The sequence below is a fragment of the Pholis gunnellus genome (assembly GCF_910591455.1).
Source record: "Pholis gunnellus genome assembly, chromosome: 8".
NCBI lineage: Eukaryota > Metazoa > Chordata > Actinopteri > Perciformes > Pholidae > Pholis > Pholis gunnellus.
The window spans coordinates 16,573,552-16,595,867 of record NC_136534.1 but is presented as its reverse complement, the minus strand read 5'-3'; the positions used below and the strand labels follow the sequence as shown (position 1 = coordinate 16,595,867).

Genomic DNA, 22,316 nt, shown 5'->3' with positions numbered 1-22,316 from the left:
AATACATGTTGCACTTTTCCAACATATCCAGTGGGTGTCACCATGACTCTGTGATGTCAGGTCAGTTACAGAAAAAAAGCAAAGCAGCTTTCGAATATTGCTGGCTGGTGAAGATTAGAAAGTGACTGTAATATAGTAACTTCAAATTGTTGTTCGACTGATTAAAAAATGAGTGATTACACAGACAATACTATTTTTGCTCCATTCACTTTCCTCCCAAACTTTGAAGACACCTTCATCACTGCTGCAATATAATCCCATGAATTTAATCCAGAGACTCTCAAAAATGTAATGTACTCCTAGATCCTTAACAACACCAGAGGAGATACAACAGTGAGTACGTCCATGGTGAAATAACAGAGGATGACTGCGATGACAGATAAGCACATATCAGAAAGTCTGCAAGAACGAATGAGCAGAGAAGCATGAATGGTGCATTTGGTGTGCACACATCTCAGTATCTGACTGACTCTGATATGCAACATCTCCCTCTTCAGAGGAGTATTCGTTTCACTGCATCCCTCACACACTCTGCATCTCTTGCTCTCTCTCTCTCTCTCTCTCTCTTTTCCCCTCCCTCTCCCTTCTCTGCCCGTATCGCACGCTCTCCATTTGTTCTCCTTCCTTCCTCTTCAGACTCCGCTCTCTATCTCACTCTCCCCTTTTCCTTCCTCCCTCACCTTCTCTCGCTATTTCTACCTCTTCCACTCTCTTCGTTGTTTATCCCGAGGAATGCAGTATGTGTCAGGCTGTGGCTCTCTGGCTGTTGATACTCGCTACTCTGCTCCGGGGTGAGTGACTTTCATTGGCGCTCTGAGAGATGCTGCGCTCGAACAAGTGTGTGTTTTCCGCATGTGCTGTACATACTGTATGTGCTCTTGCATGTCTTGTGCAAGCGAGCGCTCTGTTCCTAATAACTGTGCACTCCGCAGCTCATTTCCACACCGGGAGAGAGTCTGTTGGTTTGTAGGCAGATAGAATAAAAAATTGATTTATTTTGTTTGTAATGAGCAAGCAGCAGTACAAAATGCAATCATCTTTACTGCAAATTGCAGAGCTGAGCTGTGCATTTTTTTTTTGCTATAGGTAAGACAATAATGTAATGGATGGATGATAGATAGATAGATAGATAGATAGATAGATAGATAGATAGATATGCTGAGAGAAAGAGAGGGGGATTATGAGGCAGCTAGTGGTTAATATACTTGACAGTAGGGACTATTAATCTGAATTATAGGCATATCTGTGGAGTCATATTGATGTTAATTAAGGTAGAGGAAATGAATATAGATTTGACACCATGCAGTAAGTGCTAAATCTAACTATTTAGCACTCCTACTGACGTGGCATGTGCTGTTTAAAGTGTAAATTAGTTTTCTTTATTCATTCAATGTTCCTCTTACACACCAATGATAGCTCCCTCCACATCAAAGTGATTGCCTCGTGGAGAATGAATTAAAAAGTGAATCGAGGGCTTTGGTGGAGTTATAGGGCGAAGAGAGAGGCAGTTCTCTGCTCTCATCGTTCTGAGTGCTGTGTGTGTGTGTCAGTGTTTAACAGCCTCACTATTTCCTGCATTATATGAAACTGACAATTTTTACAGCGGTTTGAAAGACTGTGACTGTCTGCTGGTGATCAATCAGATATGTAATTGATGAGCAGAAGGATTATTTCTCTCTGGTCTCCTGCCGTCTTTTCTCATTTTGTTCTCACACATGTTCAATCCGTCTCGTCCCGTGTGATCCACTGTGCTGTATAGATACTGTATATATGTGCTACATCTCTAAAACATTTCCTTTTCCTTTACCCCTATAAGCCCACCCTCTGTTTTACCTCTACTGGAGCATCTCTACTCTCCCTCTGTTAGTTTGTTTCTCCTTCTCTTTCGTTCCCCATGGCTTTCAATTTCAACACCACTTTTCCTCAAACTCTCCCATCGATCATCGTAATAACACCATTTTACTGTTATTGCTCTCTCTTCGGTGCTCTCTTGTCTTCGCTGGCACAGCTTTCTCTTTGTAACGGTCTCTTTTTCTCTTGCTCTTCTTTTGTGATGCAACGCTCCCATTTTTCCATCCCGTCCATTGAACTCCCTCCCGCTCTCTCATTCAGTATCAGTGCAGGGTCCTCACCAGCGGTTTCTGCTCAGGGAGCTGCTGAGGGACTACAACCCCATGGAGAGGCCGGTGGCCAACGACTCACAGAGTCTCACTGTTCAGTTCTCCTTTACTCTGATGCAGGTCATGGATGTGGTACGCATGGCACGCATGTATCATAAACATGAACATACACTGATGCAATACATTCGAACAAGAAACAATACTGTGTATCGCCTCCTAATGTAATTCCAAAGTGCTTTCAAAAGTTCAGCTAAAGCTCATACGACGTTTCCTCAGACTGAATCAGTCAAATCAAATCTCCCACACGAAGTAGTTGAAGTAATCTTATCATGTGTTTCCATAGACAGCATTTCCTTGTTGGGCTGCAGCAGGGGGATAATAACACAAAGAGGGAATATCATGCTAGAAAGACTGAAGATACCCACTGGATTTATCAGATTATATTAGCTTTAGTTGAATTTAAACTGCATTTTTAAACAGACTGTGGATTTTGTCCTCCATCATAACTGGAATCACATTACAGAGGGATCTCTCTCTCAATTCAATTCAAATTACCATTATTGGCATGAACGTCAAAGTTGCTGTTGTGTTGTTTTGTGTTACGCAAGGATGAAAAGAACCAGATCCTCACCACGAATGCCTGGCTGCAGATGGTGAGTGTTATGAATAACATTAACTGTGATATTGATCTGTGTTGTGAAAAGCCTTGTGTATGCCTCCCATCACTCGCATGGCCTTTTTGTGAATATCAGAATCAGAATGAGCTTTATCAGAATCAGCTTTATTGGCCATGTATGCGTGCGCATACATGGAATTTGACTCCGGTTACACATTGCTCTCATCGTACATACACACATAGAATATACAATAAACAAGAGAAATATCAAAACAAGGACATTAAAGACAACAAAGTAGAACAGAGAAACTAAGCATAAACATTTAACATTTAAGTACTATGTACAATATCACGAGAATTCACCAGGCTATTTGTCTCCGTCAAGTCAATCTTAATTTTAGAGCCCAAAATCACAAATCACACTTTACAATCTGTGCAGCATGCGGCACCTTCTGTCCTTGAACCCTTGATTTGAATTTTAAGAAAAAACTCACCAAAAAGAGCAGGAAGAGCAGCAGAGGAGGGATCCCTTCTCTGGGATATGTTTTGTGAACAGAGTAGGACTGAAATTACAATAAATAAAAAAAGAACAATATGGAAAATCAGAATGTGTGTCCATGTGGTGTCCATGTATGTGTGTGCATGTCGCCATGTGTATTATGTTAATATGTAAAACCAGTGTTGTGCTTGTGTCTCCCAGCAGTGGTATGACCACTACCTCCAGTGGAACCAGTCAGAGTATCCTGGAGTTAAGAACCTCCGGTTCACTTCTGACCAGGTCTGGACACCTGACATATTGCTCTACAACAGGTACGTGTGGAGTATAGGCATACACACCCCCAGTGCTGCGGCTGAGCTCTAAACTATCTCACCCCTGTGTTACTATCCTCCAGTGCTCATGATAAGTTTGATGCCACGTTTAAGACTAACGTGCTGGTTAACTCCAGTGGCTTCTGTGAGTATCTGCCTCCAGGTAAGTTCTTATTGATCAGCATCTTGTCCTCAAAACCAAACTATGTCTGCAGTCATTCTGCACACACACACACACAGTATTACTCATGCTGCGGCAAATTAATCCTACAAATATTTACTGCAATCTCATATTTCCTTCCAAATTGCTGCAACAAAAAAAAAAAAGTTTTTTTTCAAGTAACATCTTGAGATGAATTAACTTGACTTTGATTTTCCCCTTTAAACTATTTCCCCTGCTTTTTTTTAAGGAATATTTGTCAGCACATGTGCCGTGGATGTGCGATGGTTTCCATTTGACATCCAGCGCTGTGAACTGAAGTTTGGCTCCTGGACATTTGACGGCTGGCTGCTAGACCTCCAAATGAAGGAGGCCGATGTGTCAGGATACATGACCAACGGAGAGTGGGACCTAGTGGGTAAGACAGGCTGTTGAGGCCCTGGAAGACAAACAGTGTTGCTTAGTAACAGAGCTTACATTACCTGCAGTAATGTATAAACAACAGATTCTGTGTTCAATAGCATCTTTTTATGATGCTGGTCCTATGTCAGATCTTATGCTTCTCATTTCATATAATTATAATGCCGTCTTTGCTGCACCTGCGCCTTTTCTCTTCCGCTTCAGAGGTCCCTGGAGGTCGTCACGAGGTTTTCTATGACTGCTGTCCAGAGCCCTACTTCGATGTCACCTTTGTGGTGACCTTACGAAGGAGGACCTTGTTTTACGCTCTCAACCTCCTCATCCCCGTTGTGCTCCTCTCCTCCATGACTCTGGTGGTGTTCCTGCTCCCCGCCAACTCGGGGGAGAAGATCAGCCTGGGTGAGGAATAATAAGAGGAAGGTGGAGAAGAACAAGGGGTGAGGGACGATGTTATAATAAGAACGGTTGAGAATAGATGAGATACGTCAAACTAGATGTGTGACTGCTGTAAGATAAAATATATTTCTTGCTGCATATTCGTTACTCTTTCCTTGTGAAAGCATTGGATTATTTCATTCTTCTAGTGTTTCTCTTACAATCTCTCTGTCAACATTACTGGAAAACTTTCAATCAGCTAAGCAGAGCTTTTGTAGTGTGTTAGGAGGGCTGGGACGGACGGAGAGAAGTAGAGGCAGAGAAAAGACAGAGACAAACCCAGAGGGAATTTGAGAAATCAAATGAGTTGTCAGACAGACCCGACGGTTGTGGAGAGAAGTCTAATGCACCATACCAAATATGCTGTCCCACTAAGCGTACTCACTTACTTTCTTCTGTTGAGGATTCTCTCTTCTTTCTTTTTTTTTTTTGCATCCCACTAATCCCTGGTGTCCTGTTTCTGCCACCAGGCATCACGGTTCTTCTTTCTCTGACTGTCTTCATGCTGATGGTTGCAGAGATTATGCCCCCCACTTCAGATTCTGTGCCCCTGATAGGTCCGTTTCTTTTTGCATAATGGTCATGTGTGTATCTGTTCGTGAGTTTTGGTGGTTTTTTTGGATGGGGGGGGGGGGAATTGACATCGTTCATAGCATACAGATTGTCAGCACCCTGATGTGCCTCCCTGCGGTCTGTCTCAGGTCAGTACTTTGTCAGCACCATGGTGATTGTCGGGATGTCAGTAGTGGCCGCAGTCATCGTCCTTCAGTTCCATCACCACAGCCCCAACAGTGGACACATGCCACGTTGGGTGAGTGTAATAATTATGATACAATAATACACTTTATCCACGGAGAACCTTTCGAAACAATATCAAAAATGACATTGAAAATACTCTACAACAAAAAAGTTAAACAAAATAGTACAATGAAATGCAAAAAAACTAAAAAAACAACTGGATACAATTGATGAAATAAATGAAAATAAAAGTGATTTCTCAGCAGAACTTCTTTGGCAGATCGTTTCAGAGTCTTGGGGCCTTAACAAGAAAAAGCTTGATCACCCCTGGTCTTTATATTTGGCTCTTGGATAGCCAAGAGGCCACCGATTATGTGGAGACCGTTAAATTCAGTAATGCAGGGTGCCTGGTCGTGCAGTGCTTTGAGACTTGACAGTAAAAGTTTTGAATCTATTCTAAAACGAACAGACAGCCAGTGTTGAGAAGCAAAAACAGATGTAACAGTATCCTATCTCTTAGTTCTGGTTAAAAGCCTGCGGCTGAGTTTTATAGCCTGTCTAAGTATATTTGATCAAGGCAGGTGAAACGCGCACTGCATAATAATGTTACGAAATAAAGTCTTGTATGAGATTCACGGTGGCTTTTAACCAAAGTCAAATCTTAACGATATTCCTCACAAGACACAAGCTTGGTAACGTGGTGATTTGTAATTAAGATGGTGAAACATGTTATATCAAGATTAAAAACTAGAGGTTCAATGTGGCATGATACGAATACTAGATATGGTTTACCCTGATCGGCAATCTGTTGAAGGCCATAAAGAAACATTTAAGAGTTCTTATCAGTGTTTGTGTCCTTGTGTGTCAGGTGCACTTGGTTCTGCTGCAGTGGGTTCCTTGGTTTCTGCGGATGAAGCGTCCAGGAGAGGGAGTGGAGCCGCCTCTTTCCAGCTGCCAAGTAGACTCTCAGAGCAAGACCCTGTCCTCTCCTACCACCACCACAACCACCGGCACCATCCCCACGCCAGTGCCCTCCAACCTCCCCCAGAGCCTCAACTCCCTGCAGGCCAGCCTGGCTCAGCTCAACCACCCTCTGTCACACCCACCGCCCCACCGGCCCAACTCTCACGCTGTTATCCTCCCTAATCCCATCCACAGAGATCCCAGCACCAATCCACATCCGCAGCCCAACGGCCATCTGCTTTACATGGGCTTCCAAACCTTCCAGGCCGCTGCGGAGCCGGAGCCAGTTCAGAGGAGCAGAGCCACAAGTCATGGGAGGTTCAGCGGTGGAGTCGGTGGAGGGGAAGGAGAGGGAGCAGAGGCAGGAGGAGGAGGACCAGCTGGAGATACACCCATCCATCACCACATCCAATCTTCCAAGTTTGGGAGCCCCCCACAGGAAACTCCACTGTCCCTGGACCCTGATCCAGTAACCACATCCTCTGGACCCTGCGGCCTAGAGGCTGGGGTTGTAGCAGGGAGATCAGCTGCTATGCATACCCACAGCGGTGTGATCCGATCTGTGGCAGTAGACAACCAGCTGCAGGCTCTTCTGATGGAGGTGCAGTTCTTAGTCGACCGCGTGAAGGAGCAGGACCGGCAGCTCAGTTTGGCAGAGCAGTGGCAGTTTGCTGCAGCTGTCATCGACCGCCTGTGCTTCATGGGATTCAGTCTTTTCAACGTCATCTGTACCATCGCTATTCTCATGGCTGCACCCAACTTTGGAGAGGCTCTGTCAAAAGACTTCCTCTGACGGACCAAAAACAGAACAATATGAGAGAGTGGGGGATGTTAAGGATTTGTTGGAAGCACAATGGCTGCTAATGACACTGGGACAACGGCAGATATTTCCTATTCAGTAAGCTGGAGTGGACTGTGATGCAGAGATGTTATGATGCTGTTTTTTTTGCGCGCACCATTTTTCACGATACAATATACCTGATCATGCTCGCATTTACTGTTCACACATCCTCTTTGCAATGGAAGTTTGGATTGATGTGTTTTGTTTCCCCACCTGCCCAAAACAGTTAAAGAACTTTCTCATGCATTAATTGTTTTGGTGAGTTTTACTTTTAACTGTTGGACTGTCAACTGAAACCTTCAACAAAGCAGCAAATGCTTAACTGGAACATGGATAACCGTTTGTGGATTTGTACCTTTTAATTTTATATTATTTGACAGAGAAATAAGAAATGAAGAGTTTTGTGAATGAGGATCCTAAAAGAAAATCATCCTAGAATTTATGTAATAACTGGGAAGCATGACTTTACCAAATTTATATTTAAAAGTATTTGTACTGCCGTCTTTGGATGCTACATGAAGATGCTCAGTAGAGAAACTGGACTCTGGCGTGCTGCATGTAAACCTGCATTTCCTGACAATACAGACCGTAGTCTCTGTGTGCTTTTTTGTTACAAGCTTCCCCAAATACTATTTATACAGCGGTACACACAGTTTCTTTACAGGATTTTACTATGAGTTTTTTTAGAATAGTTTCTTCTATTTCATTAAAGGTTTCCCCCAAGGGTTCCCTTTCAATACGATGCCTAAAGTCATTGTGATCAGTGTTTATTCTAACGCTCTTTCATCACAATAATATAGCCTGAACATCATCCGTGTAATGTGATGATGACATTTGGTGATTCATTCAGCGGCAACTTTAACAATCACGTTACTGAAGTGCTTATTATGAAGTAAAAAACCTAATATCCACAACTACCGCCATAGTTGCTTTTAAACTTTTTCTGTTTAACCTTTATTTAACCAAGATAGGTCCCATTGGGATTAAATCACTCTCTTTCAAGGGACTCCTGGTCAAGATATGCAGCAGCACAAGAAAGTGACTGTCACAGCTAGAGCAAATATTTCAAAGCTCTGGTTTTATGCATAATGTGGAACAATATTGTCCTTCTGTGCAACACACACACACACACACACCACAGCAGCAAACCGTCTTTCATCCACTCACTCACACTTTTGTGAATGCAGAAAAATATTATCTCAATGACCCTGGCTGTACCCTGAATGTAAATCGCGCCACACATTTTGCAGGAGTGTTGGACACTTTGAATGCCAATGAGTTGTGACAGACCGAGCTGTAAACATTGTGAAATAAACGGCCTTGTGTTTTGTACCCTCCAGACATGCATCACATCTTCTATTCTCTGGCTCTCGTCCCTTCGATTGAGTTTTAAGGACACAGAAACGGAGGACAGGATGAGTGAGGAGAGAGGGGGTGTGAGAGGAAAAAAGGGCCAGAGACAGGAGAGTCAAGATGGAGGTACTGAAAGCGCAGCAATAAAGAGAGCAAAAAGGAAGGAAGAGGGAAAGAGAGATGGAAGGGAGGGCTATGCAGGGGCACAGAGATGGAGAGGATGCAAAATGAAAGAGTAGGAAAAGAAAAAGAACATGGTGGTTGCATGATCGAGAGAAACAGAGAAGGGGGGGGGGGGGGGGGGGGGGCAAAAAGTGCTGAGAAAGCCCATAGGAGCCGATAAAGTGCCGATAAAGTTTTTAACCGATTGCTCATTAATGGGAGAGGAAGAGAGGGGGAGGAGAGGAGTGAATCCCCCCCTCCCCATCCTCCTCCGGGATGCTGCTGCTGCTAAACTGTTCTTAGACCAGCATTTAGGGGTGACTGGACTTATTCGGAATTGGCAATCAATGTATTTAAAGGATCTTGGCCCATGTATGATGATTGACTGAAATACTGCAAACACACTGATGATTGAATTTGGCTAATTGCTGTTTTGGCACTGCCTTACCCCAACCTTCAGCCCGGAGGCTATTAATTAGGCTTTACACTTTTTCATTGTACAGTATATGTGCAGGCAGGGCAGTTTACTAGTGGAGCTGTGCATTTCAATGGCCTACGCAGCTCCTTCTGCCCGTGTGACTGCTGCTGCTGCTGCTGCCTCCTCACACAGCTCAGAGAAGCAATACAGCACATGTAATAAATCTAAGATGCTCCCCTCCTTCGGCAGCTCTGTCACTTGTCCTGTGTCGACACTTCACGCAGAGCTGTTTGTTCAGAGGAGAAGCAAACACAGTCATACAAACCAGTGGAGCTTGATGCAGCGAGCAGGATGCAGAAATATTTCTGCAATATCAAGGGGCGCCCTGCAATGTGTGGCTGCCATTTGTCACACAAATTTGCACCCACGTCCACACGAAGCAGAGCAACCGTAAACCCACTCACGCACACCAAGTGGTGAAAGTAAGGAAGCCTGCTGCAGACCTAATGCAGTAACTACGCATACTCCTAAAGCTCTCTGTCTCTTTATGTCTCTCTCACTCACACACACACTCTCTCTCACACACACACACACACACACACACACACACACACACACACACACACACACACACACACACACACACACACACACACACACACACACACACACACACACACACACACACACACACACACACACACACACACACACACACACACACACAGAGCTGCTGACAGTGCAGTCAGTTCAGTTCAGTTTGCTCATGGGGGAAAAATAAGAGCGGGAGCAATTGTTAATATAATGTCCTGTATTTTGATAGTTAAATTACTACTGAAATGATATAATACACACAATAATTAAATATTTTCTCAGTATTTCTGACCGGTAATAATGGCCACTGTAATAATACTCCTATCTTAATATTTCAGATGTCCAATGTTACATTTTGAAATATTTTAACCTACAATTAGGCAACATAATCTACTTGTTTTGGTTTGTTTTTTAATTCAATGATCCTTCAAAGCTACACACATATTTCTGTGATCAAGTTGTGGTAAGAAACTGATCAACACTGAAGCCAGACCATTTGCAAGACGTCTCCCAGGACAGGATTCTGGCCCAGGGATGTTGGCTTTTCAAAATTCAGATGTCTCAAGATAACATCCCAAACGACCAACAGTCAGTAGCTTTTAATTACGTGATGCAGGCCCTCGCTGCAGGTCGATATGGAATGACCGTTCCACGGCCTGCTGGGTAATTGTCTCCCAGATCTAATTAAAATACATCGGAGTTGCTGAGAGAAAAGGACGACAATTCAGGAAGCGGGAAAGAAAGAAAACAGATGTGGGTACACAAAGTGAGAGTGAAGTCTGCTTGTGTAACTTCATCATATTGGCAGTCTCGACTCCCAACACACACATAAAAAAACAAAAAACATACTTAAACGTTTCACGACAAAGTGAAATTTGAGCTCTGCATTTAACCCGTCCTAAGCATTAGGACCCACACTACTCCCTGAGCCACAGCCGCACACACACACACACACAATTAAGCAAAAAACTAACTTTGCATCAATAAATCGGTTTATTTAAAAGAATATGTTACAATTTATTACAGTAAGCAACGTAACCAAACACTTTGTCTTAAATTTTACATTTCAACATGTCAAAGAATCTGCAGGTTGTCAACCTCCCGCCTCCTCTTCTTAGCGTGACTTTTCGAAAGCCAAACAATATCAGGTGAAAAACTTAACAGATGCTGAATTTAAGAAAGAATCTTACTGAAATAAATACAATTAGTGACACTTAACTTTAGCCAGGATGAGAGAGAGAGAAAGAGAGAGCGGTGAACTTGAAGGTGGGCAGATCGGACAATGTCAGACAATGGACCGCGTCAGACACGGTCCAATAACACAGACAAGGATCCTGGGAAATGCTTTCAGCCTTTAGGATTGCAATTCTCTCAATTCAAGGCTCAACACATTCAATTAAACCTCCTTTATGGTGTGTAACAAGGTATGATGAAGCTCATTAATCACCCTAAATGGCTTTTGTGAACAGCACCATCATCAAAACAAGCAGCCTTAGCAGGAGCCACTGATCTCAATCTAGGACTCTTTACTTGTTTGTAGATAACAAAAAAATACTGTTGACATTCTCATTACGAGCCAGGGAGGAGTTCGGGACGGGTGAAAATTGAATATTAGCATTTACAAACGTTCACTGGCATCATACACTAACAAACATCAGTTGGTGATGTTTTTGCACACATGTAATGCATGACAGTGCAACACAGGTCTTTGCTTTGAGCATCAGTTTGATTATCTTACGAGTGATTTTTGCATAAATCAGCCATATTATGACATACAGTAAATTGATTTTGGAATGTTCTCATATTCGTGATAATAAACCATGATGACACGGCACTGATAGGAGGGCGCATTGTGTAAAAGCTCGAAGCAGCTGAACATGTAGTATCTTTTGGATAAAATAAGAACTTTCCAAAATGTCCTTCTAAATGAGGTGATGGTAGTTAAAATATCGCACTGATTCGTATTTAATGGCAGCATGTAATCATATTCTAAAGATGTTATAACCTATGCCTGAAGTCACTGTTGCCTCATCAGATAATTCTGTTATACCGTATGACATTATGTCTATTACATTATTCTAGCAATGACAACATTAACTGGGCTCATTTAGAGGGACCTTGAGTGTTTATTAAACTACACCACAGCTCTGTGATCGGTTGCTACAAAGCCTTTAGTGAATGTGCTCAGTTATCTTCATATCCATCATGTTGATAAAGTGTGCAAGCTGCCCTTTTTTTTTTTTTTGCAAAGAACTCCTCTTTCCACTTAACCTGAATCCAAAGTGCATAAGTGGTTCAACAGTACAGCGCAGTACCAGCTACTAGATAAATAGTGCTGCGGGTGGAAAGGTCTTCTGGCTTACAGGCCTATAATAAATCCGGTGGGAGTAATCAGGGCCGGTAGGAGAGCAGGAAGGAGGAGGAGGACCCCTGCTGTCTCTTTTGGGTAATACATGTTAAACACGAGGTACTCAACCTTCTGATCAGTGCTCCTCGTCAACGCCGCTCTACAATGGCCTTAAAACATTTGCATGGAGTGTTCACATTATTGATGATGCAGTACATACTCATACTGTAGTCAGTCAAAAATGAATGTAAACTAAGCCTGGGCTAGTTCCAGTAATATGATCACTATCTGCCTCTTAGGTTACATTTCCCACATTTGGAGGCTGTTAAATACTGTTTGATAAAGTGCAACATTAGTCTAAAGTTTAACGTTGTTCCAGCTTATGTGTCAAATAACCACAGCAAAAAAGAAAATAAATAAAAAAATGTTCCACTTTCTCTCTCCTTTCTCTCTTTTGCCACATTACAATGTTAATAGTTATCTTTTATAAATGCAAATCGATAGGCAAACAGATGAAAATGTAATGAATTCAGCTGTGACTTACATTCTGAGGGCCTCACTCTGGTTGGCTCCTTGCCTTTTGGAGCCTCCTGGACGCATAGTTAACAGGCACGAACACACTTTGCGCGCCAACAACTGGCCAAAAAGACAAAGAAGAACTGCAGCTCCCATCCGTCAATGGAGAAGACCAAGTGTCTTCCTGTGGTCAGCATCTCTGATCAGTGTTATCTGCGTTAAACAGCCTCACTTTCCCTGGTAAATCCAACAATATCTTCTTATTCACATCAGCTTTCTCTTCCCAGCGGGACTCCTTCAGAGGAGGGTCAAAACGTCCACATGTACAAGTCACATTCCACTTCAAGTCCCTGCCAATAAGAAGAAGGATTGCATGAATCCATGACTTTCAGTCTTTTTGAACAGAGCTCTATTTTAATGCGAGATTATGGTGCGCTGGATTCAAGAGTTCTGGTTCACGTGTCTGTAGCTGTTTCTGCTTCGGAATATTCGATTTGTTCATTTGCAGGTGCTTGTTGGTTAGCGTGTATCGGGGGTAGCTTCTGAGGTTGTAGCTGATGGAGTATAAACGATGACCATGTAGTTAATAGTACAGGAGTGTTGCTGGGTCTGGGGCTAGATGAGGGCTGAACTGAGCTGAGTCGGTGACGACGGTGTCTAGTTAAGAGGTAACAATCTCCCTTCCTAGGTGCCTCCATCCCTTCTGTGCCTCAGCAGCTGGAAAATATTCTGAAACAGAAACGGCAATCAGGAAGAAGACGCACAAACTCAGAGACGGAAAACAGAAGAATTCCCCCGAGCTCTTGATTAATCATGTACCGGACAGAGGCAGGCAAAGCCTTACCTTGCCACACATACCATCTTTACTGCAGTTCTTATTGTCCTTGTCTGTAGCCTCCTCTTCCACCTGTAGAAACACACACATTGTAGGAATGAGCGAAGGACACAACAAAAGGCTTGTAATGTAGCAGGCTAGCCTGTTCGCAGGTGGTCCTTACCTCCTTCCTCCACTTTAGCTCACAGAAGACTCTCTCGAAGCACTCGTGCATGTAGTTAAACTGAACATCAGCCAGCAAACACAGAGAGAGAAACAGAAATTTAGATTTAAAGGACAAATACGTTTTTTTGGAAATACATTTATCGCTTCATGGCAAAGAGTTCGATAACGAGATTGATTCCACTCTCGTGTCTCAAGATTACAGCCAGCAGCTGGTTAGCTTAGCACAAAGACTGGAAACAGAAGGAAACAGCTAGCCTAGCTTTGTCAATTGGTAAGAATATACATCGACCATCACCTGTAAAGCTCACAAATGAACACGTTATATCTATTTATTCCACACAAAAACTGAAGTGTGAAAGCACGGTCACACAGCCGCGAAATCCTATGCGAGTGAGTGGGTGAAAAACATTTGTCTGGTGGCAAATCAAATTGGTATTCACATGGAGTCGACCGTAGGTGAACTTTCAGGCAAATATCCCCTCGGCAGGCGATGGTCACTTGCCTGCATTCGTGTGACCACGCCTTAAAAAGGAAGTGTGCAGTTTTAGGGGGAGTTATGTGCCTGGGACTATTTCGTGGCTGGGACCTTTAACTTCCTGGAGTCTCCAAGAAACAGTTAAACAAACAAGAGGTGAGCTTTAGATGTGCTGCTACTAGCCAGACTGTATTTTTGTCTCCAGTCTTCATGCTAAGCTAAGTTAGCGGGCTGTTAATGGTAACTTGAGAGCGGTATCGATCTTCTCACCCAACTCTCTCCGCAGAGGGCGAAAAAGCACATTCCCAAAATGTCAAACTGTTCCTTAAAATTACAAGACAAGCAGGTTCTGATCTTACGCAACAGGCATTTAAACACTGGATATCAAGACATGTTTTTAAAGATGACAAAGCTGTTATAAATGTTGCAACTGTAAGGGCTGTATTGTCACTGGAATAATTTGACTATTACAGCACATGTGTCATAATCCGTGCGAGATACTCACATAGGGTGTAAATATCTTGACCCAGCGCGGTTTCTTCTCTCCTCGTGCATATTCAAAGCAGAAGGCCATGCCCTCTTCATCTGTGTCCCACCTCTGCATCTCCGCCCAATCAAATGCAATCACCTGGTTCTGGAACAACATTGAGGCTTTAGTACACCCGCTCCATCATGCATAGGAAATGCGTCTACATGCACACGCACACTAAACAAACAGTTGCCGCTTGCCTCGAGTGTCCCTTCCTCGGTGCACGCGTGCAGCTTGAAGTGGTGAATGCTGATGGCTGTGATGACGTGGCCTTTACGTCGGGAGTCGCAGGAACAGTGTGGGAATATGATCTCATTGTAGCCCTCGCAATCCCTCAACAAACTCATATACTAGGGAAGAAAAGAGTCAGAGGAGACAAGATAGTGGTGTGTATTTACTATAGATGAGAATATGTAGTTCTGATGCTTAACTGTATCTAAGCTTTATGGCCAAAAAGCAGAGAACAGTCAGACACTTTGGTTATTCTTTGCAGCCAAACTGATCTGAAAACAGGGTGGGAGTGTTTAATCTCTCCGTAGAGAGGGTAATCTATTCATGCACACTTTCCTCCCCAGTCAAACCTACACTCTCACTGTCAGACAACCTCCATACCGAGAGGATGAACTATAATATCTGCCTCTGTAAGTTATTCAGGAACAGTAGTAGAGTAGCTGTGTGGTGTCTGTCCACATGTGAGGGACTGACCATGGACAGCTTCTTCTGCTCGGCCAGCTTTTGCAGCTGGTAGGACTTCTGCTCTGCTTTGATGAAGCCTTTCTTCACATCATCTACAGCCTGCAACGATAGGGGACACTGTTAAAGCAAACGCACAAAAAGCACGTTCATGTACACACACACAGAGCACAAAGAAAGACAGACACACCTGGTGAAAGAAGTAGTTGACAGCAAGCTGGTTGTCATTGAGCAGAATCTCCTCCTCTGTGGTGAAGAGCCACTTGCGCAGGGTGAGGCAGGTTCCTGGGATGGCTGAGGTGTAGTTCTGTACGTACAGTTTGTGGGGGAACTCGTTGGGGGCGAGCTTACGCACTGAGGGAGAAAGAGAGCGAGACAAAAGGGAGGGAGGGAATGAAAGAGAGTGAAAAAAAAGACTTGTTAAAAAATCTTGACATACTACCTAGTTTATCGAAGTTTGTTGCTATAAATGCAATTTATTGTTCCTCCAATTTGGAAATAAAACAGACTTCGGAGAGTGGAAGGAATGCAAATATTTATGATGATTTAATCTGCCACTGATAAAGAAACATGGATGACTTTCTCCACAACACTCTTAACTTCTAATTCATTCTTTGGGCTGAAAGAATCCATTCTGAACTCTTGTGACCTGCATGCAAAACTTCCTCTAAATCTGTTTTCTCCACGCAGCAAAGGAACACACACGCAAACTCAAAGTTCAATTACGTGTTCTCACTCACCGAAGGTGTGGTTGATGACCTCAAACAGAGCAAAATAGCTGGCTGTTACACTGTCCATCCCCAGTTTCATTACCACAGCCTGAGAGGAAAACGAGAGTTAAGAAAAAGAGATAAAGGAAACAGAAAGAGTAAAACACTTGCAAGATGACTGTAATCAGGTTTTACAATGCTCACAGTGGCTCTTTACCTGGTAGACCTGGTCAGTGGTAGAATTTTTGCAAACTCTAACGGTGAGCGTGGTTTTGTCGGGCATGGCTATTCTCAACTCCACATCTGACACGCCGTTATAGTTCTGGGTCATGAGAAGGAGAGACAAACTGCACGGTGAGTCACATGCAACTGCAGAACGACACAAACATGGGATGGTTTGTTTCTTTTTACCTCATCTGATTCAGACAGGAACTCCTGCATGATGTCACTTTCTCCGATTACCCGTACAGAGCACACTGCAGACAACAGACCAGATACATAAAGGTAAAGATTGTCTTTATGTGAAATAACCGTGGTTATACAATGCAATACAATAAAAAGGTATAGTTATGCACTCCGGAGTGTTTATCCCAGACCTTTCCACACTTTCCCCCCCATTACTTCACTTTACAAATCCCAGAAAGGAGGATACCAATTACTACAATCTGACTGAACCAATGTTTTCTAGAAACCGTACATCCCCTTCTCTCCGCCTGACCTTTCTCCATGTACTCTTCAAGGCCTCTGCGTCGTGCGTCCAGCTGCTGCTCTGACAGGGAAAAAGGCCATTTCCCAGGCAGCTTGGGGAACGGGAAGTTGGCAAACTCCCTCTTCAGGTTTTGGTGTAGGATCACAAACTCACGGTAACGCTTGGCGCACAGCTGCCTGCCCGCCATGTACACATTATAGACCTGGAAGTGAATGCAGAGAAAGAGAAAAATGAATGTCCCAACGCGATAACAGGGAGTTTAAGACCAATCCTTTCGCTTATTCATCCATTCATGCTTCCAAAATCGACTTCCTCCTCTCATTAAGTCATCCACAGTTGCACCCACCACAAACTTTTCCTGGTTGAGCTCAGTGTGTTTGTAGCTCGGCACAGAGATGGGGACGGCCTGCTTGTCGGAGTAGTCGTAGCAGGACTGGGCTGAAATGTCGTCTCCGGGATCCAAGCAATCGGTCTCCTGGGGCGGGACGGACAGCACGGCCAGCGCCAGCTCCCGCTCTCCAGCCCGGATCAGGTCCACCACTTGCTTGTGGGTCGCTCCCTCTACATTCACACCATTGCTAGAGAAAACACGGAGGAAGAGATGTGGTAGTTGTTGAGCTTTTAGGGTTTTTTATTTACAGTTATAAAGTGAATCAAGTGCAACAGCTTCTGTTACTGCGTGGCACAGTGACAGAGACTTTGCCCTCAGGAGTAAGACCTTTTGGTTTATGTCATCAGGAAAGCTGAGCATGAGTAACGCTGGGTGTTTGCCCTTTTGGCCGGCATGTGTCAGGGCACGACAGAGCTGATGACAGTGCTGGAGGGTCCTGACCTATAGTTAACTTTACTCAAAACAGCCACTGCATTGAGCTCTCAGCATCCCCTCCAGCTGTTTGTTTGAATCCCAAAATAATGGGTAGTTTGGCAAATGAAGGCGTAAACCGTGTCAGAATGAGATTTAGTAAATCACATTATTCTGTGCTTTAACTTTCGTGCTAATGTACTTTTGCAATGTTTACAGCAGTGTGCAAATATAGAGTGCTGCAGGGATGACGTCTTTTTAAAAGGCCAACCACGGAAGTTAGCATCGCTCTGGTTCCCTCGACAAACAAAACAATGGGATTTTTCCGTTGGAAGTTTAGAAAATTGCAAACACGAGTTAATGATACTTACACGCTTTGTTTAGCAAGATAAATCTTCACAAATAAACACCGGAAGTCTGAATGTAATCGCCAGAAGTAAAACGCTAACATGAGGCATTAAATGAATTACACCTCGGTCACATGAGCGTGAGAAGAATACACAACGAGGCTGTCAAAGTGATGAAGTTTTGTAGTCTCATTTAGCCACCTTGCTAAATGCAAAAGCTATGATTATGTCCGATAGGGGAGACACAAATAAAACCATCTTGCAGGTGGGAGAAAGAACAAATGTCTCCTACAACACAAACTACAGACTAAGCATTTTGGCAGCTCTTTCATTTTAGCAGCTTTATGACTATAGAGTAAGCACCTGATGTGATGCCCTTTGCACTTGCACGATCAGCACTTTTGAGCATCATAAATAGTTTCAAGATACATTTGTCCTGTGTGTCATTCTTCCAGTTCTTCTGTATTTATAATTCAAGGTGATAGTGTATTTGTTTATATCACTGCTGTTTTCTATGCTGTTCTTTAAAGCTAAATCTACCACAGTAATATACACCGCAAGATAGACGGGCTATTGATCTGAGTGTTTAACATTATACACTTTATTGTCTTGCACTATAAATTATTCTGTATCGAAGGTTCAGAAGCAGTTTGTAAATGTGCGAAGATGTATCGATAGCAAGTATGTATTTGGGCCTGTCTTATCTACGGCATCAGAGACACGGGAGATAAGAACGTCTAAAGCATTGAAGCCAACACTGAGGCAGCAGAAATGAGTGCAAATGGTAGGCGTGAAGAAGAATACAAACATTAAATTCATCACAATGAATGAAGCCAATACGATACAAAAACAAAAACTGACTGACAGGATGCCCTGCGTGTACAGTACACAAAAATGCACATACATACAGTCTCATGCTTGCACACTAGCACGCAGAAATAATGGGGTCAACAAACTGCCAGGTTACTGCAGGCCATGCATTAACAAAGCAGTGTGCAAAAAGCCAGCCAATGAGATACTGGCTTTTTAGAGAGCGAAGCCAATCAGAATTGAACTGAAGGCATCCCTCCTCCCTTTCTGCATCACCTTATTCAGACTACACTGGAGCATCAGTACTGATGCTGCGGGTTCCTCTCCATAGCAACAGAGCCTAACATCAGCAAGCAATCTCCATGCATACTAACGATTTAGGACATCACCTCTATCCTAAATGCAGCATACACACACACACACACACACACACACATGCTCACTGGTAGCAACATCAAAGACATGTATGGTTAGATGCAGTGGGGCATGCAGACATATAACAAACTGCATCTGGTTCCATTGATATGAATGTGTACAAGGGGTGACTTGAGAATATTTGGCATGCTATGGTGTGACGGGAATGTTTAATGATCCCTCAATCGTTTATATCTGACACACACACACACACACACACACACACACACACACACAGACAGACACTCCTTTCATGAGGAAGAACGGCTCCTCTGCCCTGCAAAGACCAGTATGGTAGTGCATGCTCACACGGGCTTTTTGGTGTCCGACGCTGCTCCCAGTAAAAGATACTGGAGTCATCTGTACGTTAACGTTACTTAAATATGCTTCAGGTGAAGCTAAGACTGTATAGCCACTTACACCTCAAGAATCCTGTCCCCCTTCGAAATACCGGCTCTGTCGGCGGCACCTCCCGGTAGGACAGCGCTGACATGCTGCAGTGGAGCGTACAGTTCCCCGTTAATGCTTCGTAGTTGCCCTCCTTCACTAACTTGTCCCCGGACATTGAAACCATAGCCCGAGTCAGACTTCACTATTCGAACCAGCCGTGGGCCTGAAGTAACGGTAGTTGCCGTCTGGCAGCTGCCGCCGGTGCCCGGTGTAACGTTACCGCTACCGGAGCCGTTGCGAGAAGAAGGGTGAGGCAACGGAGGGACCGATGAACAAGTTCCTTCTCCCTCAACGTCCGCCATTTTTTCTATACTCTTTGTATCATCCAGTCAAATTCAGCTGACAATAAATATCCTACAAACATTAGCTTGTCGTAGCGGGCTAATCAGCTTGGCTAGCTAACTGACCGAGATCACCGGGAAAAGCCGACAGAGTCCGATGATTCACGAGACCGCCCCAGGACACGTTCCATTTGGGTCACGGGTGTAGCGGCTAGTTTCCTGAGTAGGAAACATAATTGTATACAGACAAGTCGTGAGTCAGTCAGTGGTTTCTTTTGACTAAATTAGGAATGTAATAAACAAGTCTGTTAGCCAGCTGTGCCCAAACTGTGGATCTGGATCCCTCGCCCAAATAAAGCCTCTGGGTCTATAGGATAGGAAAATTAACTATCTTTGTTTTTTTGTTTTTTTTCTTTAATCATCTTGAAATGTCGACGAAATCTTTATCTGGACTACTTACAGCTCATGTCCATATTGACACCATAACTGGACAATATGGGTTATTAGTCGACTTTGTTTACAATTACCTAATTAACCCAAACAATAATAGTCAGATTATAAGAATAATCATTAGTTGCAGCCCCAAATTCAACCACCGTGTGAAGTAATAACTTTCATCATCCCAATGTTCTGTGTTTGATAACTTCACATCATTGATCTTGACTTTAAAGCAGGGTTACTAAATCAAATTACGAAAGATGGGCCTGCCATACAGGCTGAATTATAAACCATGAGTGAGCAATAGGGGCCCCTGAACCGGTCCAGCCATGGCTCCTATTTTGTCTCTCTTCAGGTGCGAGGTGACAGCTGTGAGGCTTTGGACATGTTTCTTGCTCACCTAAATAATGCTTAGATTGGTAAACCTTTGGTAAATACTTCTCATCCTCTTTATTAGGCTAATTGATTCCAGCCCCAGAAGACCACAGGGAAATAAATGGCATGGACACCTCAGAGTGAAAGCTTCAAACACAAGAGGTCATCATAGCAGCAAAAGGCATTTGTGTTGGAAAACCAAGTGGTGAACGTGAGAACACAGCACTATTTTATTTTACTGTATGCAAATTTCAACTTTTTTGCATGGACAAGTAAGCCTGCAGCGTTATACACTAATTACCGTTTAGGGAAGGGCTCTTGTTTTTGTCAAAACTGGCTGCTGTTTTTTATGTGCAGTCACTGCGAGCGAGAATGTTTGTTTACCTCGAGTCTAAACTTAACTGAACTAAAACATGCCCTAACCCATTTACACAGATATCAGACCGGGTACATTCTGTTCATTCAGCTTGAAGTGCTGACAGATTCATAAAGACAGTGCTTTCAAACAAATAGATGCAAAACATCGACTTAAAAAACCTTTTAACAAACAAAAACATACAAATGGCTTATGTGCTGACAACAGATGCTTCCGCTTCATCTATCTGTGAAAAAAATAGCCTGAAGTCTAGTCTGATATGGGCTTCTTCACCTTTTTATGGCAATCACTGCATGTGTAGAGGTATTTCCTTTCATTCTCTCTCTTCCCATCTATTGTACGAAACTGCCTATTTGTTACCATTTGAATCAATATGCTTGAAAACACCTTTATGAATTGAGGGACATGGGTGTATTTGAGGGATATAGCTTGATTTAGCTACATACAAGGAATATATTTGCCTCCCACCGCAAAATATGTTAACAATATATTGATGTATGAGTACATTTCAGTTGAAATGAGTACATTTAAACTACTTACAGTATGAGAGAACAGGGCATGCTGGTGAGGCCAACAGTGTGCTGGCAGATGCTCACCTCTTGCATACAGTATTTTAGCACACTTATTTGTGTGCCATCTTCATTTACTCTTAACCAGTAACATATACACTGATATTTACACATCTGAACAAATGTCACAAGTGGTACCTTTATTATAACATCAAAATTATTAAAATATACCTTGTAGTTAGAGAAAGACACTCTTTTTAGTATGGGTATGCAATTTTCAAGCAGAGGCCTAAAAATAGGGCTAGGGTTAAATAAGTTGTTTTCAGCTCTTCTTTGTTCAACTTCTTTTTCTTGCCTTCATCATCAGCATACTCCAGAAATATATCCACAATGTTTGTGATGACCTGGTCCAAACGAGCCATGGCTGTAGCTGGAGAAACCGATTGATGAGAGGAATTAACAGAGAGGCAAGAGCAAATACCTTAACCAACCAGATTTCTTCGAAGCCAATCACATCGTAGCTGTCAAACTTTAAAAAGTGTTCTTCTCTCTGCTGCTGTCAGTTGTCATTTCAGCTCTTAGCAGATGCGACCCTCCTCCACCCCAGTCACCTCCAGTCGGCATCACAGTCATGCTCCTCATTCATCATCAGATTGCAGCAACTCCTTTCATCACCACCACCACCACCATGGTATCTGAACTCCAGGGGGGATTAGTCGTTATTGGACCTCAGTATCCCCTCGGTGATATTGCTTCAGGATGGAGTCCAATCGCCAAAGACTTTGCACTATCTATATTTTATGCTTGTATAATAAATCATTGTTAAATTCTAATCAAGTCTCTCCTGATTGAACTAAGATCAGCCTCTTCATTGAGGAGTTGCTCAGTGTAGCTGTCTGGAGAAA

The 22,316-nt window shown here is 43.2% G+C and overlaps 2 protein-coding genes across 3 annotated transcripts; one reads left to right on the top strand and one right to left on the bottom strand.

Annotated features, from left to right (window-relative positions):
* The first annotated feature begins 713 nt into the window (after positions 1 to 713).
* Positions 714 to 8,388, top strand: LOC306699473 (neuronal acetylcholine receptor subunit alpha-7-like). The gene is made up of 10 exons (XM_079164100.1): positions 714 to 791; positions 2,150 to 2,252; positions 2,729 to 2,773; positions 3,437 to 3,546; positions 3,630 to 3,709; positions 3,957 to 4,124; positions 4,331 to 4,525; positions 5,032 to 5,118; positions 5,263 to 5,372; positions 6,168 to 8,388. The coding sequence occupies exons 1-10, from the start codon at positions 733 to 735 to the stop codon at positions 7,053 to 7,055; spliced, it is 1,845 nt and encodes a 614-aa protein (XP_079020226.1). The 5' UTR covers positions 714 to 732; the 3' UTR covers positions 7,056 to 8,388.
* Positions 8,389 to 10,613: 2,225 nt separating this feature from the next.
* On the bottom strand, positions 10,614 to 19,817 carry snx27b (sorting nexin 27b). 2 transcript variants are annotated; one of them, XM_079163852.1, is made up of 13 exons: positions 19,403 to 19,817; positions 16,956 to 17,187; positions 16,619 to 16,811; positions 16,312 to 16,376; positions 16,118 to 16,222; positions 15,931 to 16,009; positions 15,381 to 15,544; positions 15,203 to 15,292; positions 14,698 to 14,847; positions 14,474 to 14,602; positions 13,492 to 13,551; positions 13,338 to 13,400; positions 10,614 to 13,222 (listed from the first exon to the last, which is right to left on the bottom strand). In XM_079163852.1, the coding sequence occupies exons 1-13, from the start codon at positions 19,732 to 19,734 to the stop codon at positions 13,178 to 13,180; spliced, it is 1,707 nt and encodes a 568-aa protein (XP_079019978.1). In that variant the 5' UTR covers positions 19,735 to 19,817; the 3' UTR covers positions 10,614 to 13,177. The 2 variants fall into 2 exon arrangements, with proteins under 2 accessions (XP_079019978.1, XP_079019977.1); XM_079163851.1 differs by having other exon boundaries at positions 13,352 to 13,400.
* Between the last annotated feature and the right edge of the window lie 2,499 nt (positions 19,818 to 22,316).

What these genes read in the sequence shown, in the direction of transcription:
- LOC306699473 (XM_079164100.1), top strand. Translation starts at nt 733, where the DNA reads ATGCAGTATGTGTCAGGCTGTGGCTCTCTGGCTGTTGATACTCGCTAC. An exon ending in CGAATGCCTGGCTGCAGATG is followed by an intron (nt 2,774 to 3,436) that starts GTGAGTGTTATG and finishes TGTGTCTCCCAG; the next exon opens with CAGTGGTATGACCACTACCT. An exon ending in GTGGACACATGCCACGTTGG is followed by an intron (nt 5,373 to 6,167) that starts GTGAGTGTAATA and finishes CTTGTGTGTCAG; the next exon opens with GTGCACTTGGTTCTGCTGCA.
- snx27b (XM_079163851.1), bottom strand. Translation starts at nt 19,734, where the DNA reads ATGGCGGACGTTGAGGGAGAAGGAACTTGTTCATCGGTCCCTCCGTTG. An exon ending in TCAACCAGGAAAAGTTTGTG is followed by an intron (nt 16,812 to 16,955) that starts GTGGGTGCAACT and finishes ATTCACTTCCAG; the next exon opens with GTCTATAATGTGTACATGGC. An exon ending in CCACTGACCAGGTCTACCAG is followed by an intron (nt 16,010 to 16,117) that starts GTAAAGAGCCAC and finishes TTTTCCTCTCAG; the next exon opens with GCTGTGGTAATGAAACTGGG.